General features: G+C 36.2%; 1 protein-coding gene across 1 annotated transcript in view; it reads left to right on the top strand.

Annotated features, from left to right (window-relative positions):
* The window catches only part of slc7a11 (solute carrier family 7 member 11), a 119,983-nt gene extending 104,021 nt beyond the window's left edge, over window positions 1-15,962 (top strand). The window contains exons 9-12 of the mRNA XM_051928244.1: window positions 2,850-2,946; window positions 10,048-10,197; window positions 13,154-13,331; window positions 14,031-15,962. Of these exons, the coding sequence (XP_051784204.1) occupies window positions 2,850-2,946; window positions 10,048-10,197; window positions 13,154-13,331; window positions 14,031-14,083 (478 nt within the window). The 3' untranslated portion in view covers window positions 14,084-15,962. The remainder of the gene's footprint in view (window positions 1-2,849; window positions 2,947-10,047; window positions 10,198-13,153; window positions 13,332-14,030) is intronic.
* Window positions 15,963-16,581: the final 619 nt, after the last annotated feature.

Raw genomic sequence — 16,581 nt, 5'->3', positions numbered from 1 at the left:
AATGTACACAGTTTTCAAAGTTTCAAAGATTAATCACTTAGAGATCTGTACATAGACAACATCTTTGCATCCTACGTGCAATTACACTCCAAATTTAACTTTCCTGCAACACATTTCTTTCACTACCTTCAATTGGAAACTTTGTTAAATAGAACCTGCCCAATTTTCCTTGCCTCCCACCTACATGTACGCCGGAAAAAATATTGATCAGTCTTGAAGACTCAGACAGCATTTCCGTAATATATAAAACCATTTCACAGTCTCTCCCTTTCAAAGATCCAAGAGTACAGTGGTAAAAAAGATCTGTCACTCAACAGCTCAGAAAAGGACTGGAATGTAGCAATGCACAAAATTCACTTGAGCTCCATATGCACAAAGCATAGAATTATTCAACTCAAAATTATATATCGAGCTTAAAATTGTCCAAAATGTTTCCAGGGCAAGATCCAACCTGTGAATGCTGCAATCAAGTTCCAGCCTCACTGGGCCACATGTTTTTGGCATGCACCAAATTAACATTATTCTGGACCAAAATCTTTAAATGCCTTTCAGACAGCCTCAGAAGTCACAATCTCTCCTAACCCATTAACAGCTGTGTTTGTTGTACTTCCAGGGGATCTTAAGGTGGAGAAGAACAATGAAAAAACTGTAATTGCCTTTACTACACAATTGGCACATAGACTTATCTTGCTCAACTGGAAGAATCTTAACTTTCCTATTCTAAGTCAGTGGGTAACTGATCTTATATACTGTACTATTTGAAATTGGAAAAAATCAAATTCTCACTTTGAGGATCTGTACAAAACTTTTTTAAAACCTGGCAGGATCTAATCAGTAACATTTTAGAATTAGCATTTAAATTGAGGAAGCAGGTTCTCTTCCCTCTTTTACTCCATTTATCTTTATTCATTGATTAACTTATCTATTTACTTATTTTTACTAGCTTAAAGTTTTACACTGCTGGCCTAGTTCTCTTTCTCGGGGTGGGGGTTGATTTATTTCAAACCTATTTTTGTAAAACTTGATTTATTTGTATGGAATGTTATTTGATTTTAGTAAAATCAATAAAATAAAAAATAACATAAAAAATAAATACATAAAAAAAATAAAAGTAGAGAGATAAGAAGAAAAGACTAAACCTTAGAAGTGAAATGTGTTTTGTAAAATATAGGATTAAAAGCTACTTTGCAAGAATGTTCAACTTTAGTAATAAGTAACTTTATAGATACGCTTTGAGTACTGAGAAAAGCACTATATAAATGTAATGAATTATTATTATTATTATTATTATTATTATTATACAGAGTCATGTATCATGTTGATTAGCACAAGCATATAAGAATTTCACTGTATTCTGTAAATTTGGCAATAATGACCTTATAAACTACAGTACTGAATGTAGCATTGTAGTAACTGTACATACTGTGTGCAGAATAAAATATAGTAGGATAATCATTATCCAGAAATGATATAGACAGGTGAGTTTAATGTGAGAGTTTAGATGTTATGTTTTTCTACAGTATTCACCTAAAAGCACAATATTTCACCGTATTATTAATTTAAAAACAAAACAAATATGACAAATCAATAATCCCACTTGTGCTTCAATTAGTTCTGCAAATATGAAGAATGGCAGGCAAAAAGCAGCAAAGGTTATAAACAAGGAGATAAAAATCGGAAAAAAATTCCTTCTAAAGTCAAAATGGTCAGTCAGATCACTTCACCAAAATGCAATATGTCAACAAAAATCATCATCAAAAAACAAGCAAGAAATCTCAACTTCCCAGTGTTTATTTGAGACTAGCTACTACCCACACGATTTTTAGAATTTCTACAATGGTGGTAGCCTGCTAACATCTTAGTTCTGGACTAATTACATCACTTCCAGCTAACATGTAGTAGTAACAAATGACCACTTCTAACCACAAAAGGGCCCAAGATGATTGTGTCTCCAAGTAAACTAAATGGTCCTGCCATAAATTAAATATGAAACACAAATTTAAGAATGTAACAGCTTAAAAATAATAACTAAACCAAAAATAACAAGAAGTCACATAATATCCATCCATCCATCCATTTTCCAACCCGCTGAATCCAATCCCAGCCAACACAGGGCACAAGGCAGGAACCAATCCCGGGCAGGGTGCCAACCCACCGCAGGACAAGTCACATAATAGTTACAGTAATGAATTTTCCAGAGATAAAGCATAAAACAGATAAAAATAAGTGCAAATAGTGAAAGATGTCAAATATTATAATGCAATTGTAAATCAGAATCAGAATGCAATTGTAAAGACCGTATTTAACTACGTAATTATACTGTTTTATCCTAATCTTATGCTTTGCTTTGAATAATGTCATCAGCCAAGCATTCAATAATAATAAAGTTCAGGTTCATGGGAGAGTCAAGTGCCTATATGACCAAGATACAGATGATTAAATCTTCTCCCAAAAATGTTTTCCTTTTTTTTCACATTTAAGAATTATCATTAAAAATGCAACATGGATCACTGAGAAAGTTTTATCGGCTTAGCACACAACTGAAGTTAATTATTAACTGATTGATTAAAATAAAAGTGCCCCTCTCCCCCAATCCACACAGGAGTGTTTTTAAGAATCACATCACTAGACACATAAGCACATACTGTAAGTCTTATGTATTTTTGGACTGTAAAGCCCATTGAAATCACTTTTATGTTTTTCTAAATATCCAGTTGGTCTGTGGTGACCTAAAACATGGTATTCCTAAAACTTATATTCTACTGAGTAGAAATTTAATTGAATTTATAAAATCTTAATTTTGTTTCAATAAACAAAAGTGTATATTTTATTTCTAAAATTTTGCTTAGGATGTTTTATGCTGCTTCTCGTGAGGGTCACTTACCTGAACTGTTGTCCATGGTTCATATCCGAAAACATACACCATTACCTGCAGTTATTTTTCTGGTAAGTAATGATATTTCTGCTTATCTAGTTACTTAAATATGCTGTAACCCTAAAAAGTGGTTCAGCATTTTCAATGGATGGATGGTTATTATAATGCAGGCATTAAAAGTTAAAACATGGTTTACAGGTCCTCAAAAATTCATACTTCTTCATATTAGAAGTAAGCAAAGTATTTATTATTTGATTACTTTTTCACTGTACATGCATGATCGTATACTGTAGATTAAAAGACTCAAACAGTAATATTTACTGGGATGAAATTTGTTTGGACTGTATTTGAAAATTAAAGGAAATAATAAATGAACCCATCTGTAAAATGCAGACATAAAGTTTAGATGGATAACAGCTGCTGCTGCTTGATTTAATTTAACTACATCATGAAGGCTGGTTTGGTTTTATCACATTTACTACATTGTTAGGAAATTCAGTTTGAAGTAGTTCATCAGAATTCTTCAGTATATTGGCTTCTTTATTATAACTACTTCCTCATTTGTTTTAATAATTTCACACCTATAATGTTTTCATTTTATTTAATTACTTCACAATCATGACTTGAACAGAGATCAATTTGAGATCAAAGAGACTAAAGAAAGAGTTTAAACTTTCCTCAGCCTAATAAACAATTGCTCTTTTTTAAATAATGTATTGTGAGTAATAAATCCTGAAACACAAAGTAAACAATTCTTTCATCATCTGCATTGACCTAATTTGTCATTTTATATCTGTGTCAGTTTTTGAGTAGACTAGAAAGACAAAATACAGTATGCTTAATATATAACAACACACCACAGATTTAATCATTTTTCTCTGTTATCTCAGTCAAGTGCCCACCTAAAAATTTCCTTCCCTGGGGTTGAGATACATTCTGCTCATGCATTTCTTAACCTTCTCCATTAATTTTTCTCTTATTCCAAGTCCTCATCCCCTCCATATTCAACACAGAGCACATTTCCAAACACATTCATTTTTTCTATATTTCTTTCCACATACTCAAACCATGTCAGTTTTTTCCCTTCATCACACAACTTATTTTCTCAACATAAATCCTTCCTCTCAGCTCTGTACCTTTCTAGGGCAAAGGAAGATAAGCCCTGTATATCTATATAATCATTTTCATCTCAGTTTTTTTTTCCTAAATGTTTTATCTTCTTAAAAATTGTACATTTTCCTTTAACATCCCATACAGCTTGCATAAAATTTTCCATTCAGTGCCAGAGGGACACCTTTAGAATTCGAATGAGGAATAGCTCCTAAAGCATCTGTTTTGTATCTAAAGCAATTTACACAAATAAGTAGCAGAGCATCATATTTGCTCCAAATCAACTCCAGGATGATATTTAAGATTAAAAATACTGTATCAGGTTTTTCCCATCTCTTACACACTGACAATGTTACCTGAAGAGTATCCCTTATACTATTGTATCTTTCACAAACCCTCTTCCAGCCACTTATATGCTAGAGAGAGTGGCTCCCAACACCTTTACTGCACATGTCACCTCATCATACTCCTGTTTAACCTTGTGCCTTTTATGCCAGATCTCAGATTTGTTTTTCTTGCTTGTAAACACCTTCAGGTTAATCACGTTTCAAAATCTTGTCATAGATGAAATCATTTATAAACTTATATCACTCAACTAGAATATTTTCCCTGTTGAATACTTTGACAGGGTGTGATTAAAGCCAGACTTGACATTAATACCCTTATTTCCATATAACAAGGAAAGGAATCTGATGATGTGTGCCACTACATTTTACTTTTCTCCAAAAGCTTCAAACACTTAATTTTCCACATGATAAGCACCTTGTTTCATTGTAGCTTCATATGGCTCTTGACCGCCTTTGCTGGCAACTGAATTTGACAATTTCCTCTTTAGCTTGAATACAGCAAAGCTCCCGTATTTTAGATTGTACATAATTTCATTTACTATACTATGCTGCAAAGGCATGACACAAAGAAAATGCACATTTGTAGACCTTTGTAAGACTGTGGGATACTGCAGGTTTCAAGTAGCAGCACTTAACAAGTACCTATAAGAGACATCAGTATTATGATTTGATTTCTTATTTAAAAGTAGCTGAAATACCCAGCGTTGCCCGGGAGGAAAAGAAAGTTTGGTTTTTTTTACTTGTTTGAGAAAAACATAATTAAAAAAAACTATAAAAATAAATTAACAAACAATAAAGACTCACTGTCTTGTTTACACATTTTGTGAAAAATGAAATGATGGCGAGACTTGTTTTTAAGTATGCAGGGGAGCTTTATTTATCACAGCTCTTACATCCACAGCATCCGTGCTGTCAATTAACTCTTAACACAGAAAACTTTGAGGTCCCTTTTTCTGGTAACTTTCTGATGACATATGTGCCTAAACCATGCCTGATAATTAATAATACATTTCAATGACATATAAATATTATATCCTCTTCCTTAAAATAATGATAGAACACAATCAACGTAACATTGTCCTATGACTTCAGCATATATTATCGAATACTGCAACTTACAAATACCAATGTTTTAATAATTGCCTGTCAATATAAATAACAATACAAAGGAACATGTGGCAATGCAAAAACAGAGTCTCGGTATCTTACAGACAAATACTCATTATATAATGTCAAACACATTCTAAAAACACGAACATTTTCATTTTTAAATATGGCAGCAATCCACCTATACTCTTTACAACTCACAGATCTAGGACTGTTCATGGTTTGACTTCTCGTCCAGACTTAGTGCGATATGAGGGTAAATGTGATCCTGAACTAGGCAATGATTCAGTGGTGCAAGTATCAGGTAACGGCAGTGTGTTTTCAGGTGTGCAAGCTACTGGTGTGTTTACATGTGTGGATTTTAATTGCAATGATTCAGTGGTGCAAGTATCAGGTAACGGCAGTGTGTTTTCAGGTGTGCAAGCTACTGGTGTGTTTACATGTGTGGATTTTAATTGTGTGTCACATTGTTCATCTGGTTCTGTGTCTGCAATGTTGACGTTATTCGAACTAAGCTTTTCCTTAGTACTCTAGATGTGCCTGCGGTTGCGGCGATATACCTGTCCATCTGAAGTGTGGAGGATATATGATCGATCAGTTCCAGCTGGTTGGATGACAACCGCTGGTTTCCAATGTCCCTGTTCTTGGAGTCTGACAGTTGCTCCAGCATCAAGTGGCAATGGCTTGGATGATCTGTCGTAGTAAACCTTTTGGTGATATTGTCTTTGGCTCCTTCTTATGAATTCTTCCTTATGGCTAACATCATGGCCGCCACGCGTTCTGAGCGTTCATTTGATGCGTCCTCTGAGCAGGTCCTCAGAAATTAACATGATGCGTGCGCGAGTTGCAGTACCAGCAAAAAATCGGGGGGCGCAGTGTACTAAAAGTTGGAATGTGACGTCAGAGTCTCTGTTTACTATCTACATGTGACAGGAAGCCGCTTTGCGGATCCTACGAGACCAATGTGCGTGCTTCGATATTTGATAAATGGTTCGATGTGGTGAAGCAAAATGCCGACATACAAATGTAATTCGTGTGCTTTTATATTCAAAGCGTCGCATATTCCGATCGTAATGAAACGATACGTTTTAAAATTCTCACATACCGTCTTCTGTGCTATCTTTTTTTTCTAGGGCTTCCTCTGCTCCTGACAGCAGCGAATCGCCAGCAATAGATCACCACACTGAGCACATTAAATGTATGATATTCCAACTCTCTGCACATTTAGAATCCTTAGATTTATACTTGATATCACTTTCATGATGAAATGCATTAAAGTATGTATATACCTTTTACAGATAGGTAATTTCGTTTAAATAATGAATACTGTTAATAATACTATTAATAATTACACATGTCCTGCGGTGGTTTGGCACCCTGCCCTGGATTGGTTCCTGCCTTGTGCCCTGTGTTGGCTGGGATTGGCTCCAGCAGACCCCCGTGACCCTGTGTCCGGATTCAGCGGGTTGAAAAAATGGATGGATGGATGGATAATTACACACATGGGGTGACACAGTGGCGGAGCGTTAGCGCTGCTGTCTTGCAGAGAGTCACGTCACTAATATTCCCTGCCTGGAGTTTACACGTTTTCCTGCTGGGTTTCCTCAGTGTGCTCCAGTTTCCTTCCAAAGATATGCAGATTTGGGGATTTGGTGCCGCTAAAATGACGCTAGTGTATGTGTGTGCTTGTATTCGCCTTGCGATGAGCCGAGGCATCGTCCAGGGATTGTTTCTCACTCATGCCCAATGCTTGCAGGAATGGACACATCCCTGGATTTAATCAATAAACATCCTTTTCAGAGATATTGCGGTATGGTGTCATCGAAATTTAATGGGTGTTCTAGGCAATTCACAACACAGAGAAGCCGAACATGTTCTCACCATGATAATATCTCGCACTGCCACCTGGCAGATTCCTCCAGATTTACGTAAAGTACGTGCGCAAGTATAAACATTTCAACGCTTGCGTAGCAGGAGTGTCCGCTGCAGCATGCGTCGTGTGAAGTATAACTCCGGCCTTAAAAGTTTCTCTCACACACTTTTTGCTGAGTTAGTGCCAAACACTATTCTATCCCTGACCATCTCATCTTCTTTTGCATATGCACAGTCCTTCACAAGCAATTTTAACCTCCGTTACAAAGTGATCAAAAGTCTCGTTTATCCCCTGTGTCTTCTCATTAAACTTGTATCTCGCAAATATCGTATTCGTCTTAGGCATGGCATACGTCTCAAAGCGGTCATAATAAGTTTTCAGTACCTTGGCTTCCTCCATGTGTTGAAAATGTCTCTTCCTTTTTCCCCAGTCCACAGGAGCAGGTAGCTGCATTTCTCACTCTCGTCTTTGCCTTTTAGTGGGCCAGAAAACATCAGCTCCACATGCTGTCGGAACTTTTTCCATTCTCCCGGCAGGTTAAGAGAAATCCCAGTCAATTCGTGGTGAGGGAACTCCAGCAAAAAATCCATGACTGTCCTCTATTCATGACACCATGTCTTGTTTTCACATTTTGTGAAAAATTAAATGATGGCGAGGACTTGTTTTTAAGTATGCAGGGAGGTTTATTTATCACAGCTCGACATCCACGGCATCCGTGCTCTCAATTAACTCTAACACAGAAAACATTGAGTCCCCTTTTTCTTGTAGCTTTCTGATGACATAGGTGCCTAAACCATACCTGATAATAATAATACATTTCAATGGAGATATAAATATTACACTCACTAATGTCCTTGTCTTGCGGTCTTGTATGTATGTTATCATCCAGTTGACACTCGGAACCCGGCCAACTCTATTTAATTTGAAAAGCAAAAGGGGAGCGGTGGTGCTCAGACATAAAGAATGCTGGCAGTCGCCTGCTATATACTAACTGTGTAAGCCCGTGCTGTTAAAAGCACGGGAACCTAGAAAGTATTGAAATCATCAGAACTAAACTGGACAGCTCTCTGCTAGGAGGATTCATGTTGCCGACGTGCTCGCATCGTTTGTGCATTAGCAGCCAAGTGACTGTCTTTCTTAGGAGGTTTCCTTTTGCCGGTGTGCTGGCCTCGCTTGCCTATCCTCTGAGCTGGAGTCCTCACCCCAATTCTACGTCTCACGTCCGGGCCGACACACACACACACACACTTGCACGTGTAGAACTCTATTTAATTTCAAAAGCAACAGGGGCGCGGTGGCACTCAAACGTAAAGAATGCTGGCAGTCACCTCCAGTTCGCCCTCCGGTGGTTGTTCCGAGTGTCAACTGAACGATAACATGCATACAAGACCGTAAGATCACCCCCCACCCTACCCAGAAGGGGGTGGGTTAGGGCTGATTTCACCATACAGTATATATATATAGATTTTCCTGTTTTTATTATGTATCTTATTGGTTTTGTTCTCTTTGTTTTAAGGATTTTGACATATACTGAATGCAAGTCTGCATTTAAAGGCTTTTATTTATTTTCATGTCTTTTTGTGATGCCTTCTTGTTTAGCTTAGTTATTGGGATTTTGTGGAACTTGCAGTCCACAAACTGGTTAAAATTGGTGAGGGTGCAAGAAAATGATACATAGTTAAGGTCCCCTGAAACTGTGCTGAGATGGTTGGTAATGAGTTTGCTTACCACAGAACATACTGTGTCTATTGCAATTGTTGCAACTGCTAAGGCAGAATGTAAACTGACAGCACAATGTCATGTGAAAATTCTCTTAGCATATAATACGACCATTAGGCTGTTGGTGGCAACTCAACATTTGGGTTGTATACCTGTGCTTTAATTGTAATGTGTCTGGGACTGTACCATTTTTCATTCACAAAAACATCAAATCCTTTCTTCCTACCACTTTTGCTCCTGCTTCTGTCTACCCACTCAATTTTAAATCTATCCAATGCAACCACAGAATCCAGAGATTCAACTGTAAACCATGTCTCCATGAAGCACATGAGACTGCTGAGTTTGTGTTCCCATTTGCTCTTAATCAGTGTTGAGAGCTCATCTATTGTATTGGCCAGCGATCTTACATTGCCCGCGATGAAGGCAGGTGTAGTCATTACCTTTTCCTCTTATTGTGGAGCTGGGCCCCTGATCGTTTTCCTTGGTATCTACACAATAGCAATGCTGGCAGCCCAGTGATTAACTCTAGTGTTCTTGCAGACAAACATCCAGTAGTTGTTGTTGATGTGTAAGTCCTTCTTCACAACTTCCTTTATTCATGTTGTACAAAAAAAAGTTAGCAAAGAGCAAATAACAACAAAGACAAACAAACCCGGAAGCAGGCAGTCATTTGTGGCAGCACCAAATACCATGAGTCCTGATTATGAAGGAAAAACTTCATAAGACTGGTGTCTTATCCAAGATGATTTGCTCCTTGTGCTAAGTGATATCAGGATAAAGATGGCCCCAAAGACTTTCAAATTGAAATGTTGGTTAAACAATGTATGGATGGAATTTGAAGTTGTTTTTTGAATGTAATGCCATTATTTATTACTACATTTCAATGACAAATTAGCATATTACACTGTAAAACCAATATGCAGCATTAAAATCCTTTACATTTACCTTAATAATACTGGCCATAGTTATTTTGCTCATCATTTGATTAATTTTTTTTAACTTTTTTTTTTTTGCAGTACCCTTTAACAATACTAATGCTGTTTGTGGGAGACATTTACAGTTTACTAAATTTTATGAGCTTTGTCAGGTGGCTGTTCATTGGAATCGTCATTATGGGACTTATATACCTGAGATACAAACAACCACAAATGCATCGTCCTTTTAAGGTAAATATCTACAGTAGTATATTTGGACAAAGTACTTTGTTGAAGATTTTATGTTGAAAAGATTGATTTTTAACATGGACAAATATGATGCAACAAGTGATAGCAAGACCTGCTAAAACACTAATGATAACACCCTTCACATGTGCACTATCATCCTGGCCATTGACCACCTCAGTTTTGGGCAGATTTTTCAACTTCCCTTCATATATGAGCTTTAAAGCAGTCTTGCACTCTCATGCCTGTCTGGTCAGATTTCTTGATGGAATGCTTTCTAATTGAAATAAAATGTTTGCTAAATGGATGGATTTTTTTTTAATTGTAAAGAAATGCTCCTTTGAAACACCATAAATGCTACATTATTTGATGAGATGCACAACTGGTAATAGTTTGTCAAAGACCTAAGAACTACCAGTATATCATTGAACAGGTTTGCATCATGCAGATGACACTAGCAGCAGGAGAGGTCCTGTAAGTGCTGGTGCTGAAGCAGAGGGATTGCTAGATGTTCGCACAGCATGTAACACAATTTTTATCATTACCCAGTTTGCAAAAAGATCTTGAGAAGATAACTCTTTGCTTCCTGTAACTGCTGTAAGGTTATTGTCTTTTTCAACCTTGAAATTTGCAGAAAAAAGCAAATTTTGAGAATTTACTATTACATTGTTAATATATTTTTCTGGGCGGCACGGTGGCACAGTGGGTAGCGCTGCTGCCTCGCAGTTGGGAGACCTGGGGACCTGGGTTCGATTCCCGGGTCCTCCCTGCGTGGAGTTTGCATGTTCTCCCCGTGTCTGCGTGGGTTTCCTCCGGGCGCTCCGGTTTCCTCCCACAATCCAAAGACATGCAGGTTAGGTGGATTGGCGATTCTAAATTGGCCCTAGTGTGTGCTTGGTGTGTGGGTGTGTTTGTGTGTGTCCTGCGGTGGGTTGGCACCCTGCCCAGGATTGGTTCCCTGCCTTGTGCCCTGTGTTGGCTGGGATTGGCTCCAGCAGACCCCCGTGACCCTGTTTGGATTCAGCGGGTTGGAAAATGGATGGATGGATATATTTTTCTTTGTCTTGACTGTTTTCAATATACTGTACTTCCACCTTAACCATTTTTACTACAAAACTACTGATAAAATCTTTTTGGATCATTTTTAATCTTTTGCATAATACAAGTACTGCTCTCTAATTACGTTTTAGCTTTCCTACTATCTGTTTCAACTGTTGCTCATCTGTTCTTATAAGATCTAGTTATTGCTGTAGTTATTTGACCTGTACGCATTGCATAACTGTTCTTTTTTTGTTGTTGTTTAATTTGCTACCTCTTTCTATCTTGTTATTTTTACACGATGGTGTCCACCTTAAGTTTTTTACTGCTTCTAAATATTGGGATGAACTTGTTTTGCATTGTACATAGAACACCTTTAACCCTGCACCACTACTTCTCCACTGATTTCACACTTAAAAGATATTTCCTAGTTAGCTTTATTTTAGGTTTTGACATATCTGTTAAAAAATTGCCCCATTAAAATTAAACTTAACATTTTTAGTTATTAAATATATGCTCTGCAAAAACTGCTTGAATTTATTATGATTATTTGTCCCTTATGCTTCAGTCTGCTTCCCTAAATCTTAACGTTATTGTTGCAAAGTACTAAATCTTGACAGGTTATCCTCTTGTGTGTGTGGTAAAAAAGTAACTAATGTCTTAATCCTTTTATTGTGCTCAGTTTTCAAATTTATCTCACCTAAATAATAATAATAATAATAATAGGTTTATCTTACCTAAATAATGAATACTGTTTATTTTATATTCATTCCCCTCCCTCTGATGTATTCACATTTCTTTTATTGCCATATCATAATTATGTGCAGCTGCATATAATTCCATCTCAGTTGATTTATTCTTGATATTTATAGCATTAAGGCAAGTAAGCAATTTATAACAGTCTAATCTAATCTAATCTAGACTACTACTCATTTCCCCTTTAATTTGTTAACTGTGGGTTAGAAATGTCAAAGTTATTTTTCTTATTTGTATTAATACCACTATCCTTTCCTTTATATAAAGCTGGCCTGTCCTAAACTCCCTGACTCCCCATTCCCTAGTTTTGTTGTGTCATTCATGAAAAAAACACTGAAGATCAAAAAAATCTACACCAAACAGAGTGCCAACCTTCTTCTCCGAAATGACTACTTGTATTCTTTTCTAGACTGTATCTCACCAGAGGATATGCATTTACATCAGAAATAAAATAAAAGGTTTTAAAGACTAATAAATAAAATCCAAATCAAAATGCAACCTTTTTTTACAGTACAGAGTCATGAATAGTTTTTTTTTTGTCTTCCCAGGATGCTTAACTGTGATTGTAATCAGAACAGAAATATAAAAGCAAAGACAAATTAACATGAGTCAAAAGCAGATTATAGAATACTAAACTTTCCACAAACTTTAGGACTCCTTTTTTATATTTAATCTCTTCCTCTTTTACAACTGTTTTTTTTTAGTATTAACAGCAAAGACAGCAATTAAATGTTTAGTTACTGTCCAACTTCTTGTGGTTTATTTTGCTTGCACTTCTCCTTTTCTGTACCACAGCCCCTTTTGCAGAAATGTCTATTAAAACAGGGGAAAAAATGCAGTAAAAAGTATTTCAAACCCCCTTCATGGCAATGAAAGACAGTTTTACTAGGAAATACCTTAGTTTAATTAAACTTTCACCTACTGTATGTTGTCTGTTTATTTCTATTTTAAGTGGTCTTGTTTCTGTGTCACTCTCTGCATTTATTGTGTTTACTAAAGTTGACATTTTTGTACCTTTTGCCTCCTGTGTGTTGTTATTGGTGTTGAGGACTCATACAAAGACTTCCTCCTGTCATACAGAAAACGTTTTGTTAATTCAAATGATAAAAAATATATAATTCTGAGTACAACACATTAACCAGATGTATCATGTGTTCTGCTGTTTCAGGTTCCACTGTTCATTCCAGCTTTATTTTGTTTTAGCTGCTTTCTTATGGTTGGACTTTCGTTATACTCAGATCCCATCAACACAGGGATTGGTTTTGGTATTACACTTACAGGAATTCCAGCTTATTATATCTTTATTGTATGGAACAAAAAGCCAAAAATTATACAGAAGTTTACAGGTAAGTATAATGTAAACAAATCACTCAGAATATAGTTTGAGAATATTTTAATACCTTAAAATAAATAATTGAATAGTAAATAATGTGTTTAATGACTCCTTAGGCAAAGTATTTCATGGGTTGGTAAACTGAATTAAGTGCTTTCCACTCAGAACTTTAGCAAGCAATATACTGTTGTTATAGTGACCTTGCTCTGTGATATTATCATATCCTTATGTATACTGCATCCTAAAATGCAAGCAGTTGCATTCTTTAATCCACAACACAAGCCAACCAGTAAAACTGGTCCCAAGGGTGATCCTACTAATATTTTTACATTAATGAACAAGTGACCAAACCTAACAAAGAAAAAAGACTGCCACTTGACATTCACCCTATGTACTCCCTCATCTACTTTTATTCATCCCATGTTATTCTTCCATGCTAATGTAGTTAAGAAATCCTCTAAATAAAAACAAAAAAAAATCTGTCTCCACTCTAAAGGCTATGTCTTCACTATATTGCAACTCTCTTAAAACAGCCTCTTTTATATTGTTTTCTATCTCCCTATTTGAAAGGCATACATTTGAAACCAATATCTCTCTCTTTGAAAGTTTTTGCAACAAAAAATCGGACTTCATCTTGGTGAAGTTGCAACAGTTATCAATTGCTCTTTTTCTGTTCATACAAATAATACAGGGTTTCTTTTCTGTCCTATAGATTCAACATCAAGGACACTGCAGATTATTCTTGAAGTTGTGTCGCCTGAATAGCAAAGGAAATTACATGTTACCATGTAACAGTGACAGAGCTTAAAATCATTTTATATGAAGCACCACCAGCTGAAGGATTATACACTGGAAATTTTTTCTCTTCAGGAGGAAATGACAAACCTCAAAAGCTCAAAACTGTAGGGTTTCAGATATAACATGAGGCCAAAAGCAAAAGCATCAGACTTAACTTACTGTTGTATATACCAAGACAAAAACAGAAGAACCACAAAATGTTTAAAATAGTCATTTACATTACTGAATTAATGTACTAGTGTAAAATCCAAATTGCAACAAGACATACCATATTTTTGTATTATGTAGCTCATTTTATTGGAAATATTGACTGAATATAATGGTGCTACACAGTGCTTTGCCACCTTGCCCTGAATGTGTGGGGCAGATGCAATGTGCAGAGAAACCTCTCTAGATCGACCTGAGTTTCTTCCATATACCTACTCCATTTTTCTCTTTTTTAAAAATTTTCACAGTTTATGAGAGGTCATTATGGTGTCATAATAAATGTTTTGTAATTTAGAGTCTAATATATCACGTTTAGACCAAGTAACAAAGAATAAGACTGCGATTTCAGTAGTTATTGAAATAAAACATTCAAATAATAACATTATATAGCATTCTCAAACCTGATTAATCCAAAATTGTGAGGGATTTTATCCCAGCAGCCCTGGGTACAAAGGAGAAACCAACTCTGGACAGGCTATTAGTCAATTACAGGATCCTCTCACACACAAGCAGAAACAGCCACAGTCACACTCATTACCCTAACTTGCACACCTTGGAGATAAATAGATAGATAGATCTCAGCATTTCCCAACCTATAGGCCACGGCTAACCCTGGCTAATCCCAACTTCCTCCCTCTCACTGCTTCAATGATAGTGCTTGTTTCACGATGGAAGCACCATGGGTGGATCACCACTCATCCTGGACAACCTGCCCAACCCTGCTCTAATGATTATGCTCGATTCATAAAGAAGGAAAACCATTGATGACTGAATTTCATCTAACGTTTGACAATCGTGCAAGACCACCCCCGACTATGTGGGAGATGTGGGAGGAATAAACAGAGTACCAGAAGAAAAAAAAAGAAATAAACTGTAAAGTCCATGGACAGAATTTAAACCATCTGTGAGGTGGCAGTGCTATATTTTGTGCTACTAAGCCCCTGTTTCCCCACCCCCACAGCATATATAAAATCACTCTTATAATTTATGTGTTTTAGTTGTTCCAGTGTTTGTAAATTGCATGGACTTGAAAATTAAACACAGCAGACAAATTATTTACACTGCTGCCCGACAGCTTCAGAGTCGAGGGTTTGAATCCTGGCTTGACCAATGTCTCTGTGTAAGTGGGTTTCTCCTGCATACTCTGTTCTTCAATCTATAGTCCAAAGAAACACATATTAGGATAACTATGTTACTCTAAATTGATCTCATATGAATGAGTGTACGTGGTGGCACCCATGTGTCCTATAATGGACAGCCTCAACCTATCCATAGTTGCTCTTTGATTTCTAGATCTGCCAGGAGAAACACGGGCTATCAGTGACATTGAACTGAATTGAATGGGTCTGATGATGATGTATAAATGAATAGATGTGCACAAAACATTCCATGGTTATGTTATTACATACTGTATGATGTTACCCATGCCCAGAATGTAATGCAAACGAAGAAAATGTTAAAACAAATTTGATCTCCCATGTATTGTACTGTATTTGTTTAAATAAAATGTAGTTTGTCTAAACTTATGAATACAGAAAAGTATTGACATATAATGCATATGTTTTTAAATATTTTCCATATGTTTTTACACTGAATATAATGTAAAGGATTAAAATGCTGAAGCAATTTAAGTTACTTATTTCTCTGTGAAAATTGTTTTTTGTTTATGCTGTGTACTATGTTTAACAAAAATGAGGTGATTGCTTTGATAACAAAAAATTAGTCTACCACATCTTACCATTTAAAATGTTTGACACAATTTGCTTTTAATTGGTAATTAAATGCTACAGGGTCATATTGCTGTCAGTAAAACATTTGCATTATTTTACTACAGTACCACAGTAAAAATACAAAAAAACAATAAACAAATATAATCATTAGAATACATAGCCTCTAAAGTCCATAAATATGATATTTCAATATTTTTTAAGACAGCAGAAAGGCTAAAAAAAATTTAAAAGAAGAGTCAGATCAAAATAGTGAGATTCATTGTGCACTCAGTGTGCCGTCAAGTGACAAGAACTGAATAAGTGTTATAAATTTAGTTTTAATTAGTTTAAAATTAGTAAAGTGCACAACGGAATTCCAATCCTACCTGACAGTACTAGGAACATAGGTTTGATTTCTAGCTTGGCCAGGGTCTGCAAGCTGGACAGCCAAAGCATGCACAATGTGCACAATGATACTGGCAGCAGGCCTGCAACAGCTTTTGAAGTGTCAGGAATAAGCTTCTGTAAAATGCAGCAGAACAGTGATAA

This window comes from Erpetoichthys calabaricus, chromosome 5 (assembly GCF_900747795.2).
Source record: "Erpetoichthys calabaricus chromosome 5, fErpCal1.3, whole genome shotgun sequence".
NCBI lineage: Eukaryota > Metazoa > Chordata > Cladistia > Polypteriformes > Polypteridae > Erpetoichthys > Erpetoichthys calabaricus.
The sequence above is the reverse complement of the archived record's forward strand: the minus strand, read 5'-3'. Positions and strand labels throughout refer to the sequence as shown.